General features: G+C 52.1%; 1 protein-coding gene and 1 long non-coding RNA gene across 4 annotated transcripts; one reads left to right on the top strand and one right to left on the bottom strand.

The window, feature by feature from the left end:
* Nucleotides 1–16362: 16362 nt before the first annotated feature.
* LOC147958993 (uncharacterized) lies at nt 16363–16986 on the bottom strand. Its single transcript, XM_087536400.1, has one exon. The coding sequence runs from the start codon at nt 16984–16986 to the stop codon at nt 16363–16365; it is 624 nt and encodes a 207-aa protein (XP_087392526.1).
* A 308-nt stretch (nt 16987–17294) lies between these two features.
* Nucleotides 17295–20024, top strand: LOC125553761 (uncharacterized). 3 transcript variants are annotated; one of them, XR_015611563.1, is made up of 7 exons: nt 17295–17677; nt 17753–17902; nt 17996–18087; nt 18207–18324; nt 18810–18885; nt 19557–19627; nt 19746–20024. It is a non-coding gene; the product is annotated as an uncharacterized LOC125553761 (long non-coding RNA). The 3 variants fall into 3 exon arrangements; XR_015611564.1 differs by having other exon boundaries at nt 17296–17677; nt 17760–17902; nt 18222–18324; XR_015611562.1 differs by having other exon boundaries at nt 17297–17677; nt 18222–18324.
* Nucleotides 20025–25449: the final 5425 nt, after the last annotated feature.

The following is a 25449-nucleotide window of genomic DNA, read 5'->3' on the forward strand; positions in this document are numbered from 1 at the left end:
TGAGCAGGTCTTCCAACGATGTCCTTCTGGCTATTTGTTTAAATTGTTAGCTTGCATGTAGCAGTGGCAGCCGCTCTGTAGGGGGGAGGGGGGCGGGACAAAGATCGGATAGGTAGCATGCTGGATGGTCTTCAGATGGTCGGCCATCAGGCTTCCATTTTCCTCGTGCTTTGATGACTTGTAGTATGGACTTAGTTGATGCTTTATCTATAAAGTGGGACGAAATTCTATTCCTAGAAAAAAATCCCCACATAACTAACCTTTCCCTAATCCGCCAACCTCGCTGCCTTGGGCTCATCGACCACTAATATATCTTGTTGAAGCATGTCAGAGCCAAATAGTGCGACACTATCCCTATCCAATACCAGACCCATTTTCCACTAAGTTAGGCAAGACAGAGGGCTTCTTTTGTGGGTCCAATTGGAGCTCCTCCATATGGCATAGGTCGGCAACCTTCGACCAATATGTTTCAGGGTGGGTCTATGGAGGTGGACTATTCCCCCATAGTCAATTGAAGCGATGGCATGTGTTTTAGGCCTTGACTTTGTTAGTGGATCCCAAAAATTCCAAATATTGTTGCCACCTTGAACTGGTTAGTGGCGTAGAATATATAAAGATAATGGTTCTCGCTACAAATATGGGCCACTCTTTTGATGAATTAGTTTTAATCGTAAAAAAGAATATGATTGTAAAGCTCATAATGTACCCAAGGCCGATCGCGTGAGGCACACGTCCACATGTCCCAACCCATGTGCAACTCTCATCCCCCCACGCGTCCTCCACCACACCATTTTCTCATCCCACCCCCTCAACCGCATATTCGCTCACATTGTCTTCCTCCCTAGCACGTTCTCTCTCGATGCGCGCCCAAATCACACCCCAGCAGTCAGGAGCGCACTGCCTTGAGCACGTCCCACTCACCAGTAGCCACCTCGTGGCCTCGTGGGATCCCCTTCAAACCCCAACAAATGCGGCTATTTTTTCTCCTACCCGAGCTAAACACACCGTCGCTGCATCGGATCTGTCGTGACTCCATGGTCCTAAATCAAGCACAACTACTCCAATCGAACCACCGGCGACATGCTGCAATAGTCATCGACGAATGGTGCAACCGCAACCAACTTGTGCTGGAACCAGCATCGGCGAATGCTGGAGACAATGGTCACACACATGTTGGAACCAACATCTACGAATGGTGCAATCACAGTCATCTTATTCTGCAGCCAACATCAGTGAAAGCTAGGACCATGGTCACCACATGCTGGAACCAGCGTCGGCAAAATGTTGCGACCGTGGTCAGCTCATGCTGGAACCAGTGTTGATGAATGCTGAGGCCATGGATGGGCATCGCTAGAACCAACCAATGATAATATTGGAACAGCGATGATGACAATGTTGGAACGGTGGGTGGTGTTGTTGGAACCAGCTTACGGGGGTGCTACACCCCCAACACAATAGTGATGGAACCGACCGACCAAAATGTTGGAATGATGTATGTTGTTCCTGTCGCCGGTAGGAGCTGCACCCTATGGTATGCACTACTGCATGCGGGGAGCCGGTGGGAGAGCGAGGGCCACGAGCACGACAACCTAGCGTTGGGACCGTGAGTACGCGGAGCTGCAATTGGGGGGCACACCGCTCTCCAGCCATCGATGATGAGGAGGGTAAGCAACATTGGTACTACCACATTGGATTATTTTTGTTTCTTTTATTGATTTTCTAGTTTCTTTTTTGTTTTCTCTTTCTTTTTATTTTTCGTTTCGCTGCTTCTTTTTCCTTCTGTCTTTGTATTTTTTTTGTTTCTCTTCCTTCTTCATTTTTTTGTTATTTGTTTCTTTTTACAAGTTTATTTTTTATTTTATTTTTTGAGATTTTATAACTGTTACATTTTTTAAATATGTAAATGTTTTTAAATTTTGTTCATAAATCCAAAAGATGTTTGCATTTTTCAAAAAGCAGTTGGGAATTTCAAAAAGTCTTTTATGTTTTCCAAAAATTGTTCAGAATGTTTTTGTTTAAAAAAATCAGGATTACAAACAGGTTTCCGTTTATTTGTTTCTTAAATTTCAAAAAATATTATCTTTTCAAATTTTTTGTGGGAGTTTAAAAAAATCCCGTTTTAAAAAATATCACAAACTTTTTTAAAAACATTTCATTTTTTGGGAGATTAGAAAAAATTGCAAAATTTTAAAAATATCCATGCTTTCAAATCTGGCTTAAGAGTTTTAAACAATGTTTGCTTTCCAAATTTTGTTTTGGAATTTCAAAAAATGTTATTATTTTGGAAAACATGTTACAATTTTGAATATTTTTGGGTGTTTCGAAAAATGTTCATGTCTCATAAAACATTCACATTTTTTAAATGTTTTGTTTTTGAAATTGAAAAAATATACAGATCTGTGTTGAGGTCGATTCTTAAAGTTTCATTGCTATATAAGCAAAAACGCTCACTAGCTCAACTCGTTTTAGCACGTCGTCTATAGCGGGAGATCCTCAGTTCAATTGTTCAGGAGTGCGACTCTTTTGGGTGCGCTACAGTACCCGTTTCGTTGCTGGTCGCTGGCTTCATGGGCCGACCCAGTTGGAGATCCGCCTATACGTGCGGCCTACAATCTGTCACAAAGAGTCGAAATCATTAATTAACGAGTACTCGTTACAAAGAACACTCTACTTTCCCAGATCGCGATAAAATTTAGGAGTTTTCTCTTTTTTCATAGATTCGTTTATTCAAAACATTTTATCTTTTAAACCGTGCTTTCAAATCTCGAACCGTTTTCACCATTGGATTCCTTCCGTCTAGATCTTCAAAACTAGATTCCATATTGATAGGTTTTGACGAACTTTTTTTTCACGAAAAAACTGGGCAAAAAAGTCGAACCGAAAGCATGGTTTTTCCCTTTCCGAAAGAGGCACACCCATGCCTCTCGCGAAATCATACCCGTGCCTCTCGTGGAAGCAAAACCGTGTCGTGGAAGGAAAAAAACAGAAAACGCATTTTTTTCATTTTCGAGAGGCACGGCCGTGACTCTCGTGAAAGCACAATCGTGCCTCTCGCGGAAACAAAAACGTGACTCTCGTGAAAGAAAAAAAAACAGAAAACGCGTATTTTTTCCCTTTCTGAGAGGCTCGGCCGTGACTCTCGCGAAAGCACAACCGTACCTCTCGTGGAAGCAAAACCGTGACTCTCGCGAAAGAAAAAAAAACAGAAAACGCGTTTTGTTTTTCCTTTCCCGAGAGGCACGGCCGTGACTATCGCGAAAGCACATCCATACCTCTCGCGGAAGCAAAACCGTGACTCTCGCAAAAGAAGAAAAAACAGAAAACGTGTTTTTCCCCGTTTCTGAAAGGCACCGCCATGACTCTCGCTAAAGCACAACCGTGCCTCTCACAGAAAAAACCGTGACTTACGCGAAAGGAATAAAGAAAAGAAAATACGTTTTTTTCGCGCAAAAAAAATTTCTTGATCGAAAAGCTAAGGAAGACCGAGGGAAAACCAAAACGTTGAAAAAACTCGGAAAAACCATTTAAAAGCCGAAAACGCGTGCGGAAAAATAAAAAAACAAAATCCGGAGGGAGCATCCAGAACGCGACACGTGGCGAATGGCTGGGAGCGCACCAAATGGCGCTGATCGTTGCGAAGCTCTCGAAAGAGCGTTCGTTAGCTAGTTGCTCCCACATAGAGTGGCATATAGGAGCTCCCAGTTCGATGAGGAGCGTCCATCCAATAGGGAAGGCAGAAAAGGAGGGTGCAAGAGAGGAGGTGCTCGTGGGCTTGACGCGGGAAGTAGGCCCAATTAAGCAGGGGTAATCGAATTTTCTGTGGTAATAGCGACCCTTCAGGACGTGTGGCCTACTTTTTTCGGAAAAACTTCCAATCTATTCATCTTCAATCATGGCAGTATAATGAACACCAGAAATAAAAATTACATCCAGATCTGTAGACCACCTAGCGACGACTAAAATCACTGAAGCGAGCCAAAGGCGCGCCGCCGTCATCACCCCTCTATCGCCGGAGTCGGGCACAACTTGTTGTAGTAGACAGTCGGGAACTCATCGTGCTATGGCCCCATAGGACCAGCGCACCAGAACAGCAACCGCCGCCGACAAAGAATAATGTAGGTTGGAAGGATTCAACCCGAAGACACACGAACGTAGACGAACAATGACGAGATCCGAGCAAATCCATCAAAGATAGATCCGCCGGAAACACACCTGCACACGCCCACCAACGATGCTAGATACATCGCCGAAACCGGGGCTAGGCGGGGAGACTTTTATTCCATCTTCAAAGAGCCGCCAACGTCTTGCCTTCCTGAGCAGGATACAAATCCTAACAAGACAAGGGAAAACGACTGAAAACGGAACCCTTCCGCCGGCCCTTGGCAGAATCCACCGCGCCCCCATGGCCCTAGGACCACCGGAGACGAAGACCTACGGCGGCGGCGGCGAGAGGCATAAACCTTAGCTTTCTTTTTTCGAATGAGGAGGAGCGGAGAGTAAAGCAAATAGGACGTGTGGCCTACTTAGCGAGAAGTGTTGCGTCAAATCAAAGGTCCAACGGGAAGAGGATGCAAATTCTTGATCGGATCGCCGAAACGCTAAGGCCTATTTGATTTTTGGTTTGTAGGATTTTTATTAGATGGAATTTTTATATGAATTTTTTTTAGAGCCCTTTGTTTGTAAGAATGGATTCTTGTTTTGATGTTGGATTGATTCTTATCTTTCACATTTCAAAGAAAAAAAATTAGCTCGGACTATTGAAAATTTCTTAACCCCTGAATTAAGGACCTGATATCTGGCTCGCACGAGCGTTTCGATCGACATGGACACGGAGACCAGCGAATACTGGGTTCCCAGCGCAACCTCATCTGGCCCAGATTTGCCTTAACGGGCCGCAGAAATAAAATTCTATCACGAGCCTCGATGTTTCTACATGACAAATTGTCGCACTTTTACTAAAAAAAGACAAATTGTCGTCCTCAACTGAAAAAATAAAATAACATAAAAATACATAATTCAAAACTGCTACCTCCCTAGATAGAAAATGCCATGAACAAAAAAATACACATAAATTTATGAAATAACATGCTCTCTGAAAAATGCCCACGCTCCCACGCGCTCCGCTGGCGGCCACTCCGGCCCCGGCTCCCACGCTCCCACGCTAGGTGCTCCCACGCTCCCACGCGTTCCGCCGGCGGCCACTCAGGCCCCGGCGTCCACCACCTCTGCGGCGCCGCCGCGCCTCGCTCTCGTCGTCATGGACTCCTCCCCCCCGCCGCCCTCGCCAGGCCGCCCCCGCGCTCTCCGCTGGTTGGAGTCGAGCCCTTCCTCGGCGGGATCTGACCGGGCCGGCTCCCCTCCCCCGTCCTACCGGCAGGTGCTCTGCAACGGTCGCTCGCCCGTCGCTCCGCCTCTGCGCCTCGCCCTGGCGACGGAGCCCTGCTCCCACCTGCCGTCCCCGCCCCCCCAGCCTGTGGCCCGGCATGGCCCGCGGTCCGAGATCCACCGGGTCGCCCCCGTGTCGCCGCTGGCTGAGCACCTCCCCGCTGATAGCTGGCAGGTCGTCGGGGGGCGACAGCGTCCTTCTCGCCCCCGGCGCCGGGCGCGGCCCCGTCCGCCGTCGCCGCCCTCCCCCCCCCCCCCCCCGCCTGCTGCTCCACCTGCTCGGGTCGTCTGCCCCCGCTGCCTGGACCCCGGCCACCCTCGCGTGGACTGTCGCAAGGACGTCCGCTGCAAAAGGTGCCGGTTTTTCGGTCACATCGCGCGAAACTGCTCGCTGCCGCGCCCGGCCTCGCCCGATGGCGCACCGGCCCCCGCCGCCAAGCGGCCTCGCATCTCCTCCCGGCGGCCACCCCGCTCCTCCTCTGCCAGCGTCGAGGGACCCTGCCGCCCCGCGTCCTCTGGGCCGGCTTCCCCCTCCTGCTCCGGGCCGCTGCAGCTTGTCTCTGAGCCTTCTACTCTGGTCGCGTCTTCCGGCCTCCCTGCCTCTTTCCCACGTCCTCCGGGCTCCCTGGCTCCTCGCCCGCGCTCTCCGGGCTCCCTGGCTCTTCTGTCTCGCGTTCCACTTCTTCGTCCGCTGCCGTCCCGTTGTCTGGTCACCCTTCCCTGCGGCCGTCCGGCGCCGTCTGCTACCTCCCCAGGTCCGGCGAGATCGCTGCGGCGGAGATGACGCTCCGCAAGGCTTTGGTGGCCACTGTGGCGGGGAACCGTTCCGGGGTCTCCTGCGACGAGGTCACCGCGCTCCTCCGCTGCCAATTCGACTTGCCAGCTTCGGCCTTCTCTGTCCACCCCCGTCACCCGGAGGGATTTCTCATCCGGTTTGCCGACCGCGAGACGCGTGCCCGGGTGGCGGCAGCTCGTGTCAGCTCGCCTTGGTTTCGTCTTCTGCTCCATCCCTGGAGCAGCATCGCCGGTGGTGAGCCCGTTCGTGTGGTCTTTCGTGTTGACATCGAGATCGTGGGCATCCCTGAGCATGGCTGGCATTGATCCTCGGCTGAGATCCTGCTCTCGCCGTTCTGCTTGATCGAGCACCTCGCTCCGGAGACCCGCGATGGTCGCGACATGTCGGTGTTCCGCCTTAGCGTCTGGACCGCTAACCCCGACGCCATTCCTCGAGACTCCGAGCTGCTATTGCCCGAGCCCGGTGCCCTCGCGCCTGATGATGACCCCGATCGCGTCTCCGCTTTCGCTGTCAGATTGATCCGGTTCCTTGTCTCCATCCATGTCGCCCGCACTCAGGATTGTCGACTTCCTGCTATCCCACTGCCTCCACCTCCGCGTTCTCCGGACGGGGATGATGGATCTGCGCCTGGGTCACCGCCCCTTCCCCCTCCTGGCCCCAGAAGCACGTCTTCCCCAGCCGTGGCAATGGCGCTGGGAGGTCTGACCGCCGTCGTGCCGGTGGCGGGTCCAGTGGGCAACGCCGTAGGCGTGCGTCGCCGCCGTTTCGGGGTTGGCATGGCGTTCTCGGGTCGCACCCCTCTGTCTGTGGGGGCCCGCCTGTCCTTCCTGTACGTCAGCGCATCTCAACAGTTCCCGACAGCTCGTCCCTGCCTCTGGATAAAGCTACTGCTACGGTACCTGTGGACCGCACCACCGACGACCAGCCGTTGGTTCCCAGCCATTTGACTGGGTCACCGGGCGCTGGAACCTCAGGCCTGGCTCTCGTGGACTCTGGAGCCTTCCACACGGACCCGGCCTCGGATCCTGCATCTCCTGTTCCTGTCCTGTCTGTTGTGGGGTCAGGCGAGCGCGGGGCGGTCACTTCGCAGGTCCTGCCCTCCCCTGTGGCCTCTCCAGAGGATAGACGTCTTCCCCTTGATGACGTCTCGACAGCTGTCCACCTCCCTGCAGATGGCCCATCTGGGACAGATCCCGAGGTGGCCCCGCTCTCACCGGTGGCGCCTTGTGATTCAGCTACTCCCCCGAACCCAGCCATTGCCTTGGCTGTTTCCCCCAACCCCACCGGCGCGGCACCCCAGGAAGACAGGGTGGCCCTGGCCCTGGTCGTGCACTCCCCCGCCGCTTCATGCGTGCCATCTGGTGGCGCGCAGTTGGCCCTGGCTGGCCAGGCCATGCAGGCGGCCCATGACCCTACACCGTCGTGCCTTGGACCTTTTGTAGATGCGTTGCAGGCCCCGGTGGCTCCTCTCCTACCCACCCCGACGACCCGAAGACGACGCAAATAGGTGCCGCCCAACTTCACCCCTAGACGTAGCGGTCGTATCGCCCTTGCTGACAGGGGGCTGGACTCGGAGATGAAGGCCAACCGCGTCCTTCTTCGGCGGCTGGGTCTACTCCAAGACGATGAGCCTCTCAATGATGTCATCCTGACTCGATACTCGGCGCTGTTCAAGCAGCCCCTTGCGGATGATGTGATCCAAGCCTTTGCGGATTTCTATGGATGGAGCCTACCGCACCGGCAGCCTGGGGGCCAGCAGCTCTCGGGCCCCTGCCCGGTCGAGGGTTGATACTTCCCTCGCCCCCCCGGATACCCCCACCTTTCTCATGGATCACAACCTTAGCTTTATTTTCTGGAATGTTCGCGGGCTCAATTCGAGGGCGAAACGTTGTGCTGTTCGTAGCGTGATCACGTCCGTTGCTCCTTGTATTGTCTGTCTTCAAGAAACTAAGCTCGATTCGGTCTCGTCCTCGCTTGTCCTTGAGACTCTCGGCGCTTCCTATGAGGACTTCTTCTTTCTCCCCGCGGTTGGCACCCGTGGTGGCATCCTTCTTGCTTGGTGTAGGACGAAGATCTTGCTTTCCCACCCCGATGTTGGCACCCATCATGTGTCCGCCCTGGTCTCATCCCCCTCTAGCGGTCCACACTGGTGGATTACAGGCGTCTATGGGCCACAGAATGATGACGAGAAGCTGGCCTTTCTCACCGAGCTGCAGCACTTCCGCAACACTTGCGCGGGGCCATGGCTTGTCGGTGGAGATTTTAACATGATCACATCCGCTGAGGATAAGAACAATAGTAGACTCAACCACCGGATCATGCACCGCTTCCGACGTTTCATTGCGGACATGGAATTACGGGATATCTACCTCCACGGTCGCCGTTACACTTGGTCCAATGAGCAAGACCAGCCCACCTTGGTGCGCATTGATCGAGTTATGTGCACGCCAACCTGGGAGTCTTCCCTACCTGGCTGCATGCTTCGCTGTCTCTCTTCGATAGTTTCCGACCACAGTCCACTTCTCTTGGATTGTGCGCCCACCTTGGAGGCCGCCAGACGCTTTCACTTTGAGCGTTTCTGGCCCAAGTTAGATGGTTACATCGATGTTGTGTCCCAGGCTTGGAACTCTGTTGAGCCGGACCCCGACCCGTTCCGCAGGGTCTATGACAGACTTAAAGTCACTGCGCGCAAGCTCCGCAGCTGGGGAGCTAGGACGTTGGGCGGCATCTCTCTTCAACTCCTGCTCTCCCGCGAGATCATTGCGCGCCTGGATGAGGCGCAGGACTTTCGACCCCTCTCTTCTGACGAGAAGTGGCTGTGGCGCAAGTTGAAACATACTTACCTTGGCTTGGCCTCGCTCGAGCGATCCCTTGGATGGCAATGATCGAGGTTCTCCTGGCTTCGGGTAGGCGCGACGAACACCGCCTTCCGACGCATCCATGCTTCCCAGCGGCGGCAGAAAAACTTGATCACCGAGCTTCGTGTTGGCGACCAGCTCGTTTCAGACAATGCGGAGATGGCTCGCGCCGCTTTTGATCACTTCTCCGGATCTCTTGGCTCCGCAGACCCACGGCCGTTCTCCCTTGACTTTGCCACCTTTGACCACCGCTCCTTTGACCTCTCCGACCTCGAGCTGCCGTTCTCTGAAGAAGAAATTTGGCGCGCGGTGAAGCTGTTGCCCGCAGGGAAGGCGCCTGGCCCGGACGGATTCACCTCGGAGTTTCTTTGCTCCACTTGGGAGATCGTCAAAGACGACATCTGTGAGGCCTTCCGGAAGCTTTATGCCATGAATGGGCATAGTTTCCAGCGCCTCAACGAGGCTCTCATTACCCTGATTCCCAAGAAACAAGATGCTGAGTCTCTGACGGATTATCGCCCCATTAGCCTTATTCACCTTCTTGCCAAGCTGTTTGCTAAAGTCATCTCGCTCCGGTTGGCGCCGAGGCTTGGAGAGATCGTGTCGGCCAACCAAAGCGCCTTCATCTCGGGCAGGTGCATCCACGACAATTTCTTGCTTGTCCAACAAACTGCCCGACACCTCCACAGCATCAAGGCGCCAAGAATTCTGCTCAAGCTCGACATTGCCAAAGCATTCGATTCGGTCTCCTGACCTTTCCTGCTCGAGGTCCTTCGCCACCTTGAATTTGGGCCACGGTGGAGAGAATGGATTTCCATCCTTCTTTCCACAGCCAGTACTCGAGTCTTGATCAACGGGCACCCAGGCCCCCCGATCCCTCACGCTAAAGGCTTGCGGCAAGGTGATCCCGTTTCCCCCATGCTTTTCACCATCGCCATTGACATGCTCAACTCCCTGGTCCAACATGCCATTCGCTGCAACATCCTCCAGCGCCTCTCTCCTCGACATATGACGTCAAGCATCTCCCTTTATGCGGACGACGTTGTGATCTTCTGCCACCCCGACCCCGCTGACCTCTCGGCGGTGCGCGAGATCCTGCACATTTTTGGATTGGCATCAGGTCTCAAGACCAACTTTGCCAAGTGCTCCATCTCCCCCATCCGGTGTACGGACGCGCAAGCCACTGACGTGAGTGCCTTCCTTGGCTGCCCGGTGGCCCACTTTCCGATGACCTACCTCGGTCTGCCCCTCGCCATTCGGAGACTTCACTCCTCCGTTCTTGACCCCCTCATCGATCGGCTACGCAAGAGGCTCTCCACCGGCGGGCCTCCCTTCTTTCTCATGGGGAGAGGCTTGCCCTTGTGCGGCACGTCCTCTCTGCCATGCCGCTCCACATTCTCTCGGCCATTGCTCTTAATGCCACCATCCTTCGTCGGGCCAACCGGGTGATCCGCGATTTTCTCTGGCATGGGAGGAAGGACGCGGCTGCTGGCAACTGTCCCATGGCTTGGCGGAAGGTATGCATGCCGACGCAGCTTGGCGGCCTCGGTGTGCGCGACCTGCAAAGAGTTGGCATCGCCCTTCGAGTCCATTGGCTATGGCTTCAATCTACAGACCCTTCCCTCCCTTGGGGCCATCTACAGCTGCATCATGATGCCGAGGTCCGGGCCATCTTCCGCGCCTCTACTAGCTGGGTACTCGGGGATGGGCACTCCTGCCGCTTCTGGACCGACCATTGGATCAAGGGCCAATGCGTCGCTGAGTTCACGCCCGCTGTCTTTGCACTGGTCTCCAAGCGGAGGCGTAGGTCCCGTTCGGTCTTGGACGGCCTGCTGCACCGTGCTTGGGTGCAAGACATCCAAGGGGCATTAGGGCCTCTTGCGACCCTCCAGTACATTGAGCTATGGCGTCGTGTTCGACACATTGAGCTCTCTCCCTCCACTCCTGACTCCATTCGTTGGCGCTGGACCTCCAATGGGCAATTTTCGGCGAGCTCTTGCTACTCCGCTCTATTCCACGGATCCATCCCTTTGGCCCATGCCACCCTGACGTGGAAGACATGGGCGCCCCTGTGCGCTAAGATCTTTATCTGGTTGGTGGCGCAAGACCGCTGCTGGACTGCTGCGCGACGTGCGCGCCATGGGCTTTCCCACAACCCCACCTGCATCTTCTGTGACCAGACCTTGGAGACCATCGATCACCTCCTCGCTGGATGCCCCTTCTCCCGCGTTGTCTGGCATAGCACACTTGCTGCATGCAGACTCACGGTTGACATCCCGACCCCTACGTCCCGGTTCATCGAATGGTGGAGTTCGGCTGTGGCATCCTCCCCTCCGTCTCTGCGCAAAGGTGTTGCCTCCCTGGGTATTCTGGTGGCTTGGAGCATCTGGAAGCATCACAATGCTGTCATCTTCGACGCTGCTGCACCTTCCTCTGACCGCCTCACTCGGTCCATCCTCGATGAGGCACGCACGTGGGCTCTGGCGAAAGCTAGAGGATTGGCAGCGTTTTCTATTTTTGAGCCACCTTAGACGTTTCTTGTTACTTGCGACTGAGCATCCTCGCTCTCTCGATGCTTGTGTGGGTGTAGTCTTGCCCTCCTTGGTGTACGAGTACTGTACCTGCAACCCTGTATGCTCTTTGCTCTCTACCTATCAATGAAATGATACGCAGCTTGCGTATTCGCGATGAAAATGTGAAAATTGCCATGCTATTTTATAGAATTGTCATCCTCTAGATAAAAGAAGTTTATGGTAAGCCCCAATAAAAATTTCATGCCATAAAAAGAAAAATGACATCCTCTCAATTACAAAACGGCATCCCCTCAATAATAAGAAAGCCACCCTATTATTAATAAAAATGTCATGCGCTTAGAAATGAAAACTTTCATGCCATTAAAAATAAAAAAAGACATCCTCTCAACATTAAAAATGCCACCTATTATTAACAAAAATTTCATGCACTTAGCAATAAAAATTGTCATGCCATTAAAAACAAAATGGCATCCTCTCAAGATTAAAAATGTCATCCTATTATTAATTAAAATAACATGCATTTAGTGATAAAACTGACATTCCATTGAAAAATGTCATCCTCTCAATAATAAACGGTCGTCCCTATTATTAGTAAAATGCCATGTTATTAATAAATAATAACAAAACTGTCACATACAAAAACAATCTTGACTTGTGATCATTAGAAAAATAATGTTTAAATTTTCCATGTGACATAGTTTCAAAAAATTGGCATTTTAAATTCTTTTTGAAAAAATTCCATGTAACATAATGTTGATCCCATGAAGACCAAGGTCGCCTGGACCCGTCGAGCGAGGGCCTCGACAACCTTGCTTTACGGGATGGCGCCAAGACATCTATCTGCAAAACAAACAAACATGCCTTCTTGAGGTGGCTTGCAAATCTACATCAAGATCCAAGGAAGAAGAAACCTACCTCACAGTGGGGAGCAAGCACCTCGCCGCGGACACGCAGCTTGAGAATGGTCGCACGCTTGCTGACTACCACATCCAGAAGGAGTCCACACCTTCACAGTTGCTTCCCGACAACATGGTAGTACGAAGATCTTCGTGAAGACATCATTGACAATGTCACAATGTCAAGGCAAGATCTCCTTTGGAGGACTCTGCTTCCTCGCAACGACTCTCTTGGCGCTGGGTCACGTCAACAACCTTTGCCCAACAATGGTAGGTCAAAAGTTGTCACATGCAGGACAAAAAGTGATGGGACTTGGCATAGGTTGGCGATCGCTTACACATGTGCATGGCGAGTTGTCACAAGGAAGGCACCCCCAGCCGACATGGGTGGCATGCATGGTGAGTCATCGCCTCATTCATCCCAGGCACGACACCTCGCAAGCTATGTGTTGCTGTGAGAGGGCTGTGTTTGTAAAAGCTGGATTCGACAAGACATTCGTTCATGCCCCAACAACGGAGACGAGGACGCATACACCTTCATTTAATGTGGTAGACATGCCATTGTACATATATTGACTATTTACAGTTGTAGCCACTGCGGTGACCCCTTGCAACTATAAAAGGAGGCTCAGGCTACATAGATAAGGACTGGACTCTCAGAGAGTTTGATACAGACTGCACTTTCCTCAGAACCAGCAAACACCGGCAAGGATAAGTACACCGTTTTAATCAACCAATTCTTCACATCCGGTGAATATAATCCAGCAGGACGTAGGGTATTACGCTTCCGGGCGGCCTGAACTTGGGTAAAACTAGTATGTCACATATAGGGAATTTGAGCGTGTCAGTGCCCGTTAACCGCCCTCAAAATGGAACTGGATCATCTAACATTGAGAAGGGAAATTAGAGAAGTTACAATACCCTAACTTCTCTTCTTTCTATTCATATGATTAAGGCTAAAATGACTCAAATTAATTTGCAAATTGATGATCTATTGTATACATTTATAGTAATTACGCACAAATAAGTTGATGATGAAATAAAATTAATTTTAAATTATTTATATCTACAGTAAATATCAACAGTAAACAAGCCGCTAACTATCTACTAACCTTCTCTAACTTTTCTTCTTCTTTTTACACTAGGCCAGCACTGTAGCACCGTGACTTTCCTTCTCTATGTTAGAGGTTCCGGTTCCCCTCAAAATGAGGTGCTCTAGACCCCGGTCTCATGTTTGCACACGTGCACACCTAAATAATAAAGAACATAATTTGACATCTTGTAAAAAAAGGAGTAAAAAACGAGGGACCAGAATTCGAACTATGGTCTCCCAGGTAGGCTCATGTACCTACCCAATATAGTGTGCGGGTAGCATTTTGATTATAGTGTTGGCCAACTTTTCTTTTTTTGAACATCAGTACAGACGCAAGCGCTCATACATACGTGCATACACTCATCTCTATGAACGCACACACGCACACCCTATCCTTATGAGTACCTCCGAGAGACTAAGCCGGCAAGTCATCTTGAAATTTACGAAGTCACCGAACGAGCTAATAAATCTCACGTGTCTCCTGTCTCCGTGCCAAGATTCGTGCAACGAATCCAACGAGGTAGAGCGCGTTCGCCAATACTGCGCTAGGCAAATGATTGCCACTTTGTCAGTTAATTTTTTCCCATAAATTAAATAATGTTTCTTTTTTATGAAACTGAGATATATATAACCTCATTTCTACGACTTTCCTATCTGTATGATCTTCTTATCCTATTAGACCTGCAGCGCACCTTGGCGCGCGTTGCCGGATCCTAGCATTTGTGACTAAGCGTGTGCGTTGTCGAGTCCTAACATTTGTGACTAAGCGTGTGTGCCAGCTTAGCATGTTTATAGCCAGCACAATAACTTGATTGATATACTCATGTCAAAGTAGAAGTATTTAGTCTGTTCAAAAGCAACAGGGCACAAGTTCAGCACTACAAAGTAATGTCAGAAGATAACAAATCTAACCAAGGTACATTGTGTTCAATACTAAGAGCAGGGACATATAGCAGAAGCAGCTACAGTGGCAGTGAGATCAATATTGAGCAAGCAGTGCAATTAGCAAATCATACGGTCAACACAGAATGCTTTAAGAACATTATTTTCATACAAAGACATCACAAGGTTTGAGAGGGTATCCAGCAGTTTTGATGCTACACAATTCTCAGAGCAAGACATTCTTACAAAAAGTGAATGGTCGAACAGAAGACCATTAAAATGGCTTGGTAGCTACTGGTATAATAGACAGTTGGACAGTCATTAGCGCCGAAGCGAGCTGTTCCTGGCATTGAGGGCATCTCCAGCCGCGCCCCCAACAGGCCTTTTCCAGGCGATTTTGCCGCGCCGGCGCCAAAAAAAAGGCTCAGTCGCGTCCCTAGAAGCCCGTTTTTCGCTGGCTCGGGCCAAAACTGGTGCTGGCGGACTCAGCCCGAACCTGGCGCCCTGGGGGCGCTTGGGGAGCCGGCACAAGCGAAAAAGGCGCGTGGGCCCGTCCTGACGGTGACCCGAGGGTCTTTTCCCACCGCTTCTTGACGCTTTTCCCTCGCATCTCTTCTGCTCGCTCGCCTTCCTCCCGCTATTCCCACCCTTTCTCCCGCCAAACCCCCTCCAGCTCGCCTTCCAGTCGCCGCCATGCCGCCGAAGAAGTACGCCATGCCGCGCGCGGCGGCAACCACGACTGGCATCGTGGCCCAGCCGAAGCAGAGGAAGCCGAGGGCGCCGCCATCGAAGCCACCGGGCATGTCGAACGCCGAGTGGAGGGTGGAAGTTCAGCGACGCGACGCAGTCACCATCGACCGGCGGAACAGGGCCATTGCCAAGAAGGCCCGCGACAACGCGGCGCGTGCGGCGGCGTCTTCCTCATCGGTCGACCACGCGGGGATGATGAATCCACCCGTCGTCAGCCACGCCCAGTACGCGCCCTGGGGACAGCAAGGCGTCGGATCTCCATGGGGATCGTCGTCGCCCGGCTACGTCGCCGACGACGCGCACGGGGGGTTCAACCCAAACGTGACCTTCCCCCATGGCCACCCCGCGACGCGCACACCCTCGCCCGCCTTCGTCGGCGTGCAGTACCCTCCATACAACCTACTCGCCGCCCGCCGCCTACGCGTCGACACCGACGCCCCATCTCCGTCGTGGACCGCTGCCCTTCTCGCACCTCGGCGACACGGACGACACAGGAGCCGATATGGACGACATCATCGCGACAGGATCGACCGCGGCCGCCGCGTCTCCCGGGTTCGCCACCCAGGACGAGGTAGTGGATCTCAGTGGCGACATGGAGGCCGAGCTCGGCTACGTCTACGGCGAGGATGCGCACGAAGCGCAAGAACCCGAGGAGGAGGAGGAGGAGGAGCCGGCTCCTGTTCCGACGAAGGGGCGCCATAAAAAGAAGAAGCGAGCGGCTAGGTCAGGCGAACCGCGCATCAAGTGGACGTCCAAGGAGGAGGAATGCCTTGCCGAAGCATGGAAAGTCGTCTGCCTCGACCCGACCACCGGCGCGAACCAGAGCTTGGAGACGTACTGGGACCGCATCAAGGCCGAGTTCGACGAGCGGAAGCTCGTCGACCCGTACTTCAAAGGCGTCTACATGCAGCGCGGCTCCAAGGCGATGGCGAACCATTGGGGCGTATCCAGTTGGCGTGCAACAAATGGCATGGAATCGTCGAGGAGGTCGCGGCTCGCCCGGAGAGCGGCGCCAGCGTTGAGGATCAGGTACGCACGCCGTTCGCCCGCATCTCTTCGTCGTCAACGCCCGCCGCCCGCCAACTGTTTGTTCCTCCGCGCAGCTGCTGCGTATGTTCACCATGTATCGGCGCGACAACCAAGACGCCGACTTCAAGCACCTCCATGTCTACAAGCGCATTGACAAGTGCGAGAAGTGAGCGGAAGTCCGACGTACCCTCGACAAGGCCAAGGAGACATACAAGCCGGACGCGACGACTCCGGGCGCGTCAGAGGGGCGGCTGGACGGCCACAAATTGGCAAAGAAGGGGAAAAACGCCGACGCGGCAACCGCGCGAGTGCAGGAGTCCATCGAGCATTGCCTCGCCGACGCCCAGGCCCGGGCCGTCCTTCGTGAAGAGAAGACCGAGGCGCGGTGGTCGTCGCTGATGAAGAACAACGCCATCAAGCTCGACCTGCTCCGGACGAACGTCGCCGCGAAGAAGAGGAACACCGAATTGGCTTTTCTGATGGGCGGGGCGGACATGCTCCAGAGCAACGACGAGCAGCTCAGGGCGTGGTACATGGCGGAGCGCGACCTCATCCTGAACCAGATGCAGACGGCAACGCCGACGACGCAAGCTCCCGCGCCCACGACCACACGGACGCCAAGCCCAAACGACGCCTCTACATCGCCGCCCAACAATGCCGAAGCCGCGCCGACACAGCCCAGCACCGAAGCAGCTCCGACACCGCCGAGCCCGCGCACGCCGACTCCGCCAACGCCTGGAGCCGACCCCGCCGAGTGAATCATTGCGCACGCGAACTTGCGGCGTGCGGCGCTCTGTCTTTTATAACGTCAGACTACGTCCGATCGCCTGATTTGTGACGTCTTTTGAGAGCGGGAACGACCAAGTTTAAATTTCCCGCATCCTGGAGCCGGCGCTTAGGGGCGTGACTGGAAGCTAGGTCGTCCCCAGAAGCCGAACTAGCGCCGGCACGCTCCCAGGCCGCTTTATTTAGGCGCCCTGGGGGGCTGAACGGCTGGAGATGCCCTGACTGACCATCATTGACGAATCACCTGTGTAAGAAAGGCATCATCATAACCATATATCCCCCTCTCTCGCTCTCTCTCCCGGTTGTTGAAGGATGAGCTAGTGCGCCCAACTAGCGGCACCAGCCACGTCTCCTTTTATTCGCCACTGTAGCAACGCGGAGAGAGCTCGTCCCCTCCACTTCTCCCCTCCTCTGCCCCCCTCCACTTCTCTCCTCCTCTGCCCCCGCGTCCGTCCCGGCGGCAGCGACTTGCAGGCAAAGGGCGACGGCGGTCAAGGCGGGGGTTGGCGGCCGACGGGCGTGGCGGCAGCTGGAAGGGCCGCAGCGGCCTGTGGGGCGTCGACCAAACCGGCAGTGACCCCGATGGAGGGGAAGGGCCCGGCAGGCGCCACGGCAGCGCACGCGAGGGGCGGAGGCGAGCGACCCTCTGGAGCCGCGCACGTTGATAGGTACGAGCCGTTCCCCTCCCCACCTTTGATTCTCCCCTCCTCCCGTTCGCTCCTCACTCCTCCTCTTCAATGAAGATTCCAGATCGGGCGCGGGTCGAGCAGGAGCGGCTGCTGCAGAGAGGGCAGCAGAGGAACACATCATGGTGAGCTCCTGCCCCTGTGGCTACCCGCAGAGGAGGAGAGGTTGAATATGGCTCCCAGTTCATGGCAGAGAGGCCGACACAAGTGAGCTCTTTCTTGCTCGTTTTCTAATCTTCCCCTGGTGAATTGAGCTCATCCTTCTAATTGATGGCTTCCTAATATTTTTTTCTTATGCAGATATTGTTTGGGTGACGGTTGATTCCTACACCGAGTCGTCTTGCTATACAAATAGCTCTCTTATTTGGTGGTGCCATGGTGTCCCTCTCCAGGTTAGCTGAAACCTTCTTCCCCCATCATTCCTCATATTTGCTTTCAGAATTTACACACAGAGTTGTAGGTTGGTCAGAACTGTTGCATGAGGCAGAACAAGAATAAGATCATTTGTCAGCCTTTTCTTGCGCAGGTTCTGCAGCGGGCAATGCTCGAGTTAAGAGTTGGGTGCATAGCATATATATACGTATGTTGCCACGTCTGAATAAACGGAGAGGAGCAGCAGCGGAGAGGAGGTATCTATCCGACTGTCATCCTTCCCTGACTTGGTTTTGTCATTTCCGTCAGCGTCTGCTTCCTTCGTTGGTCGTCGCTTGTTTGTACACAGCTGTAGTTTAGAGATCATAATATATTTTCCATGATTTCAATTGAATACGCCACCCAGTTTGCTAATATAATTGTCCAGTTCTCTCTCATAGTGATTCTTACAAAATTATCATGCATACAGGTCCCAGTTTAGGTAGAATGTAACCACTGGATTATTCTTTTGTAAATATGGTAGTCATATGTTTAGATACTGAGGGAGTAAATCTGTGAGAAAATATTCAAAGTTCATCAGGTGTATTTGCTTCTAATCTGATTATTGTTCTATTGCATTTGCAAAGTCCAGTTCACATACACAGTTTTCTCCTTATTCTCACTAAAGCAGCTTTTTGGTTCATTGTTACTTTGTTCCTGCTTGCTTATTAGCTTAACCCCAAGTCTGCATAATCTATGGCAGATCTTGCTGAGTAACCATAATTGTTTGAAGATTAGCAGATTTCTCTGAATGTGCAAGCAGCCATTGCTACCAAAAGGTAATTGTTCATCCTTGCCGTAATCCCCTCCCACGCACATGTTCTCCATAGTTCAATGTCAGCAGTCAGACTCCGTTAGTAGTTTCTACTATCACTTAATAAATATAAATATATAATTGAACAAGGTTACGGTAGACCTGTTTGTTTTTTAGTATGTTAGTATTCAGTTCAAGATTTCTTATGAAGTTTTGGATAGGTTACCTATTGTAGATTCTGAATGTTCATGTGGTTAGCTTTCTTATTCGATTTATATATCCAAATGACAAGAAATTTCACTACTCACTCCTTTGGTTAATCTCTGTATGTGTTCATTTTTAAATGCCTATGCTTCTATGATTGGTCATTCAGTTAGCATTAGATGCCTCAACCAGTGTACCTTAATTCAATCCTTCGACTGGGCACCCGTCTGATTTCTGTCGACCCATATCTTATTGCTTATCTAAGGTATCTAAAAGATTAATCTGCCAATGAATGGTTGTTTACTCAATAGAGTACTTAGTTGGGTCATTTTTTTGCCAAATTATGAAAAATGGATTTATAGAGTTATATAACAGAAAAGAATATGGTATTTACCTTTCTTCTTGTCATTTGGATATATAAATCGAATAGGAAAGGGCCATGGGCCAGTCCCTGTATTTTGAGCTAAATCTTGGATTCGCCATTCTTTTCAGAGAATGAAAGTAGTGCAAAGGGCCAATGTTGCATAGCCTTTACCCACTCTGCACTGTCGTAACATCTCAAGGTGAGAGATCTCTGCTGCTAGATTCTTCTCCTTGGGTGGTTCTAACTCCATCGGCTAGCATTGTTGGAGTTATTAGAGGTGTTTTATAGTTGATTGATTCTTAATGTTGATGTGGCAGTAGCGACTACTCCCGGTACATCTTCTGTTGATCACGAGCAACACCAAGAGATATCTTTGCTATTTGCAGTGGCTTGTTGGGTTTGAAGGATGAAGCAAATCCCAAGGAAGGAACAGGTTAACCTATCTTGATGCGTACTGCTGCTCTTGATACGCATCAAGATTTGATTTAGATGAAGCTAATAATGAAAAGTGTCATCAGTGTGCCGTTATATGTATTATCGACCAATACATGTCTAGCATTACTCGGATAACATATCAATAATAGAAAATTGTTTAATGTGGATTTCCCTTTTTTGGCCTATAAACCTGCCATGGAATGGTCTCTAAATATTCTTACTTTCATGCTTTCAATGCTTGGTTCCCTCTCGCCCTTTGCGCCAATGGCGCAACGAGTCATCTAGTTTGATTAAAAGGGACTTGGGACTCTTCAGAGTTAATGGATCACTCTATGATAACTTAAAACAGCTAAGAGCAACTCCAATGGGGGGACCCAAACAGATGGCGCATTTGTCTGCTTTCTATCCGTTTGGGTCGGCCGCTCGTCCGGCGTCCGTCCAGTTTTGCATTTGGGTCGGCAATGCGTCCAACGTGCTGACCCATTTCATGTCTGCATTCAACTTTTAAATAAAAAGGCCCACGGCCGATCATGTCAGCGGCTATGTATCATGCCAACATCATGCCAGCGCCGGCATACAATGCCGACTTCAGAAAATACCACAGTTCATGCTGGCACACTCACTAGCCGGCCGGCACACATGCCAGCACACAAAAAAGGTGGGACTTGAGTTCGATCACGCCATCGCGGCTCGTGTGGTCATGCCGGCACACCTGTCGGCATACAAAAAAGATAGCCCTCGACGCCATAGATCACTCGTTGTCAAACTTGAGCATGTCGGCCTGCATCTTCTCAAACCACGGCCTCTTCCTTGGCGACAAGGCGTTGAGATCCACCTTCATGATCTCCACCCCGGTCATCATGCTTGCAAGAACCACTTCTTTCGCCTTTGAACCTTGAATGCCTCCAAAGCTTGAAATGCCTACAAAATGTTCCCATGCAAGCATATGGGCTAGTGATAGTAAATGAAAACGTAAAATGATGATCTTGATGGCACAAAAGAGGGCGACTTGCTTGCTATCATACCATGTCTTGCACGCCGATGCCGCTCACGGGGCGGGCCTTGACGCTCTCAAGGGTGGCGCAAAACTTGTTGCACTCTTGTTGGATCACCCTCCACCGCTTGGAAATGGAGACCCACCCGCGCGTGCTCACAAATTGGTAAGGTGGAAACTTTTTGCGCTCATGAAACTCGCGGTGCACACGAGTCCAAAAGGTCGAATGCTTTTGCTCGGCGCCCGTCTTTGGGTCATGTCCAATGTCTCGCCAACACTCGCAAAGAAGCTTGTCCTCGACAGCTGTGTACGCCTTCGTGCGCTTGCTCTTGCGCTTTGGCTTAGGACCGGCGGTTTGGTTGGCGAGCTCGTCCTCGAACAAAGGCTCCACTTCGATGTCGCACTCGTCCTCTTCCTTTAGCCCATAGTTCTCTGGGAACTCGTGGTCGAGGGGGAAGCCGTCCAAGTCGATGCCGACCTGATCACGCATGAAGGCCGCCTGAGGCGGAGCCAGGATTTTGGTATAGGGGGCCAAGTCAAGTTCCTAAACTTTTCTAGACCAAAAAATAACAATCATCATACTGTAATATATGCTACGCGCTACAAAACATTGATACAGTTGTATGAGTTCAAATTTGCCTTTACAATTGCCAATAAGATGACAAAAAATTAATAATTTCACTGAAAGAGAACTTACGCTTTGTAAAAAAATCAACGTTTATGAACATGCATAACCCAAATAAGCCTCCAGTTTCATGATGTCCGGCATATCCTGATCATGAGTGTCAATTGGACCGGATTTGTGACTTGCACATCAGCCTCATTAACAATTTTAATAGAGAACTTGAAGCGACTGGCTTAAAAATGAATTAATGTTAAGAGTGTTGGACAACGCTTTTCTCTTCATAGCTGCTTTGCACTATAACAATTAGCTATATTGGATAAATTTGACATGGGGAAAGTTTGCATCACAAATAATTACTCATGCAAATTATGATAATTTGCATCACGGTCACACTAATTTTTAGGACATGTACAGGATAGGAATTCTTCATAGAATAATAGCATTACAAATCAGACTACCAAAACATGTAAACTAGTAAAATCTAATGTATATGTTCAACAAAGATACAAGATGAGAATTGAGAATTGTAGATGAATGGTCTGATGTGCTGATGTGCTAAACCTTGGGTCCTTTGCTAGTTTCCGTTGGTTGGAATCAAGCCTGCGTCGCGCCGTCACAGTTATGCCGTATGAATAGAGTTGGGAGCAGTAGGGCAGGGAAAACAGGTGGCCGGGTGGGCGAGGGCACGGAACGGCGGCGACGAAGCCACGTACAGGTTTTTCTTATAAGCCTAATCCACGTACAGGCTTATCATGCGAGAACGTAAAGCCCAGAGAGACTATGGGACTAGAGCGAAACCTGGCCGCTAGTGTGGGCTTCACATGAGCCTTTTTTTCTTTTTTTATAAATTCACGCTGTGACATAGGGGGGGCCAGAAACGTATAAGCCTAAGGAATACGAGCGTTCGTATTGCTAATTACATAGCATCGTTCGACCATTAGGGGGGGGGGGAGGGGCAGGCCCCTGCTCGCCCCCCCTTGGCTCCACCACTGCTGATCGGGATCATAGCCAGCGGCCGGCGTGAACGCCCCGCGGCCGTTCTGGCTTTGTCTCTCGTCGGGATCGTAGCCAGTGCCCGGCGCACCATCCTTGAAGATGAGGTTTTGCATGTAGTCCTCGTCGACGGCGGACGGCATTTCCTCGAATAGGTTACGTGCGTCCGGGAGCCCGCCGGCCGGCGTCTGTCGTGCGCATTTCCTCGTGCCACCGGACGACGAGCCACCGACCATCGGGGTGGCGTTGAGGTCGATGGGGGCGGGCGTGGAAGGCGCGACCACGCTCATGTCGGGTGAGCACTTCCCGGAGAGGCGGGAGGCCTGCGGGTAGACGTGGAAGCCGGGGACCGGGTTGCAAGTCGACGCGCGGGGTGAGTCGAGCAGCACCATCCAAGGAAACACCGACGAGCCGGTGCTGGCCGCGGCGACGGCGGCTTGGAGCACGCTGTGCTGGCTAGGGTTTACCCCTAGCATGTAGAGCGCCTCCCTTGTTGCCGCGGCGACGTGGGCGTTGGTGAACTCCTGCGGCGCGGCGGCGGCCTGCGCGGCGGCCTCATCCCTCGCGTCCGCGGCGTGCCTCCGACCCTTCCTCTTGGCCGACTCCCTTGCCCGTTGTTCGGGAGTCAGCGCCTTCTTCGGCTTGGTCGTGGCGGCGGTCTTGCACGGGGCACGATGCTTGCCTTTCCCGGAGGGGGCGACGGCGCCGGACGAGGCGAGGGAGGCGAGGCCGGCAGCGGCGTCGAGGTCGAGGTCGATGGCGTCCTCCATGGCTGGTTGGGGGGCGTGGGCGCGCGCGGGCGGAAGCGTTTTTAGGGAAAATGGGGGGAATGTTGATGGCTGCCACCGACCGGCGGGCCCGGGGAGAGGAGTAGGCGCGCGCGCATCCGTCTTATGTCCGCGCCGACGCAAATCCGGCTCAAATCTGGCCTGGAAAGGGTCGCCCGCGGACGAAAAACGGACGAGCGTCCGTTTGGGTCGGCGCGTAACGCGTCGACCCAAACGGACACGGGCGGACGAAATAGTCGCCCCATTGGAGTTGCTCTAAAGTTAGCTTGTACTAAAATAAATCTCTTTGCACCCTCATATATTCTTCATTGTATAAAATCAGAAGTTGCTAGACTGATGAAAAGTGCATAATAAGGGGAATGGATATGTGTGTGTGAGAGAGAGATGACCTAGGACGCTGAAACATAGCACAAGTGCAGCGCGAGGACGACGGCTGGGGGTGGTTCCTTAATGGGAGAACAAAAACGAAGCTATCATCAACCTGAGCACACTTAAGCAGACCCATCCCACACTTAAGAACACACTTAAGCAGACCCGTCCCATACTTAAGAACACACTTAAGCAGACCCATCCCACACTACTACGCTTGAGCAATCTGAACTTGTTTACTCCACTAAATAGATAGTACGGTCACCTTCAGGCATTCATTTTTTCAGTTTTATCACGACTCTCCAATGATTAATGGACCCTAATACGGCATTCACCAGCTCTTGCACCCATTGCTATTTACATATTGCCTTTCCCATCAGTTCGAAAGAGACCAAGTACAAGGTGGCTGACAACTTGAGGAGGAGAGCACGAGGTGGAGGATCTGCACGAGAAGGAGCAGCACTCCAAGCAGTACCAACGACAAAACCTAGAGGAGCAGCAACTATAGATCGTAGCCAAAATTAACAAACCATAACCACATCCCAGTGAACCTCTTCCATCTTCGCCAGGTGGCCAAGGTGACAGCAATTGATGCGCATAGTGAACGTGTCACCGCTTGCCGATCCAGCTGTGAGATGATGAATGCATGAACATGTACACAACTCACAACAGATGGCTAGGAGGCAGAGGGCGAGAGCAAGCGGAAGAGCACCTGAATGACAACGACAACATCGACGTGGACGACCGTCTCGGCGGCCGTCGCTCCTCCCGCTGATGGCGGCGCACGGCCGTTGCCTTTGGCCCTGCGTCTGTGGTGACAGCGGCGACACGCAGGTCGTCCCACGCGCAGAGGTAGCCACCGGACAAGAAACCGAACCAGAGGCCGTCGTGCTTCGGGCCGTGCTCGGCATGACCCTCGTATGGCAGTGCCTAGTTGCCAGCCTTACTCCTCGAGCTCGCCGTGTAAAGGGGAGGAGTCGGTGGGTGGCCGCGCGAGATGGACGGGAGAGAGCAGCGGCGGAGGCGAGCTCGGCAATGGGGGAGGAGAACTGGACGGGAGAGCGGCGACGACTGCGAAGGAGAGGGGCGCGATGGGGATGGCGGCTAGGGTTTTCACCCAATCGGGTGCCTCCTCTCCTTTTCTTCTTTACACTGGAAAATGACCCATACACATCACGCCACGCAAGGGCGATGAAGCGAATTCCCTCTAATGCCCTCAGCGGGATCCGAAAATTACAGGCGGTGGCACACATATTTGACCGCGAGCCACCCACACCGGGTGTCTGCGCACCCAAGCCGCTGACAGGCCCGGCCCATGAGTGTCGGACCCCAGTAGTCAGTCACAAACGATTAAAATTCTAAAGTGGAAAAACAAACTTACTATGCATTGTTGTGAACTTGAATTATATCCAACGGCCCAGCTCACCTCAGGGGCAGATCCGATGGTTCAAATTGCATCTAGGGAGAGATCCAACGGCCAGAAATTTGAAATCGCTGAGAGAGCCCATGTTCAGACGTGAATCTAACTATGGGATGGGATGAACTGAGGCCTAAGTGCAGCAGAGGGCAGAAAGTGTGCCCAGTTTTGCTGGCCTAAAAATATGTTGGTTATTTCCAACAAGGATTACCAGCTATGCCATGTGTATTTTGTTCGGTGGGATTTTATTTTGCACGGGGAGCGTGAGCGGGTGCTCTGTCGTGCACTCTTGTATAGCTGCTGCCCTGCTTACGTGGCTGAATAATGAAGTCTCAGTCAAGTTATATAATATGTAAAATATATATTTTTTGGCACAGATCTTAATGTAAGATCTAATGAT

Source organism: Triticum urartu, chromosome 7A (genome assembly GCF_056163025.1).
Source record: "Triticum urartu cultivar PI428250 chromosome 7A, HENAU_Tu73, whole genome shotgun sequence".
In the NCBI taxonomy this organism is placed as follows: domain Eukaryota; kingdom Viridiplantae; phylum Streptophyta; class Magnoliopsida; order Poales; family Poaceae; genus Triticum; species Triticum urartu.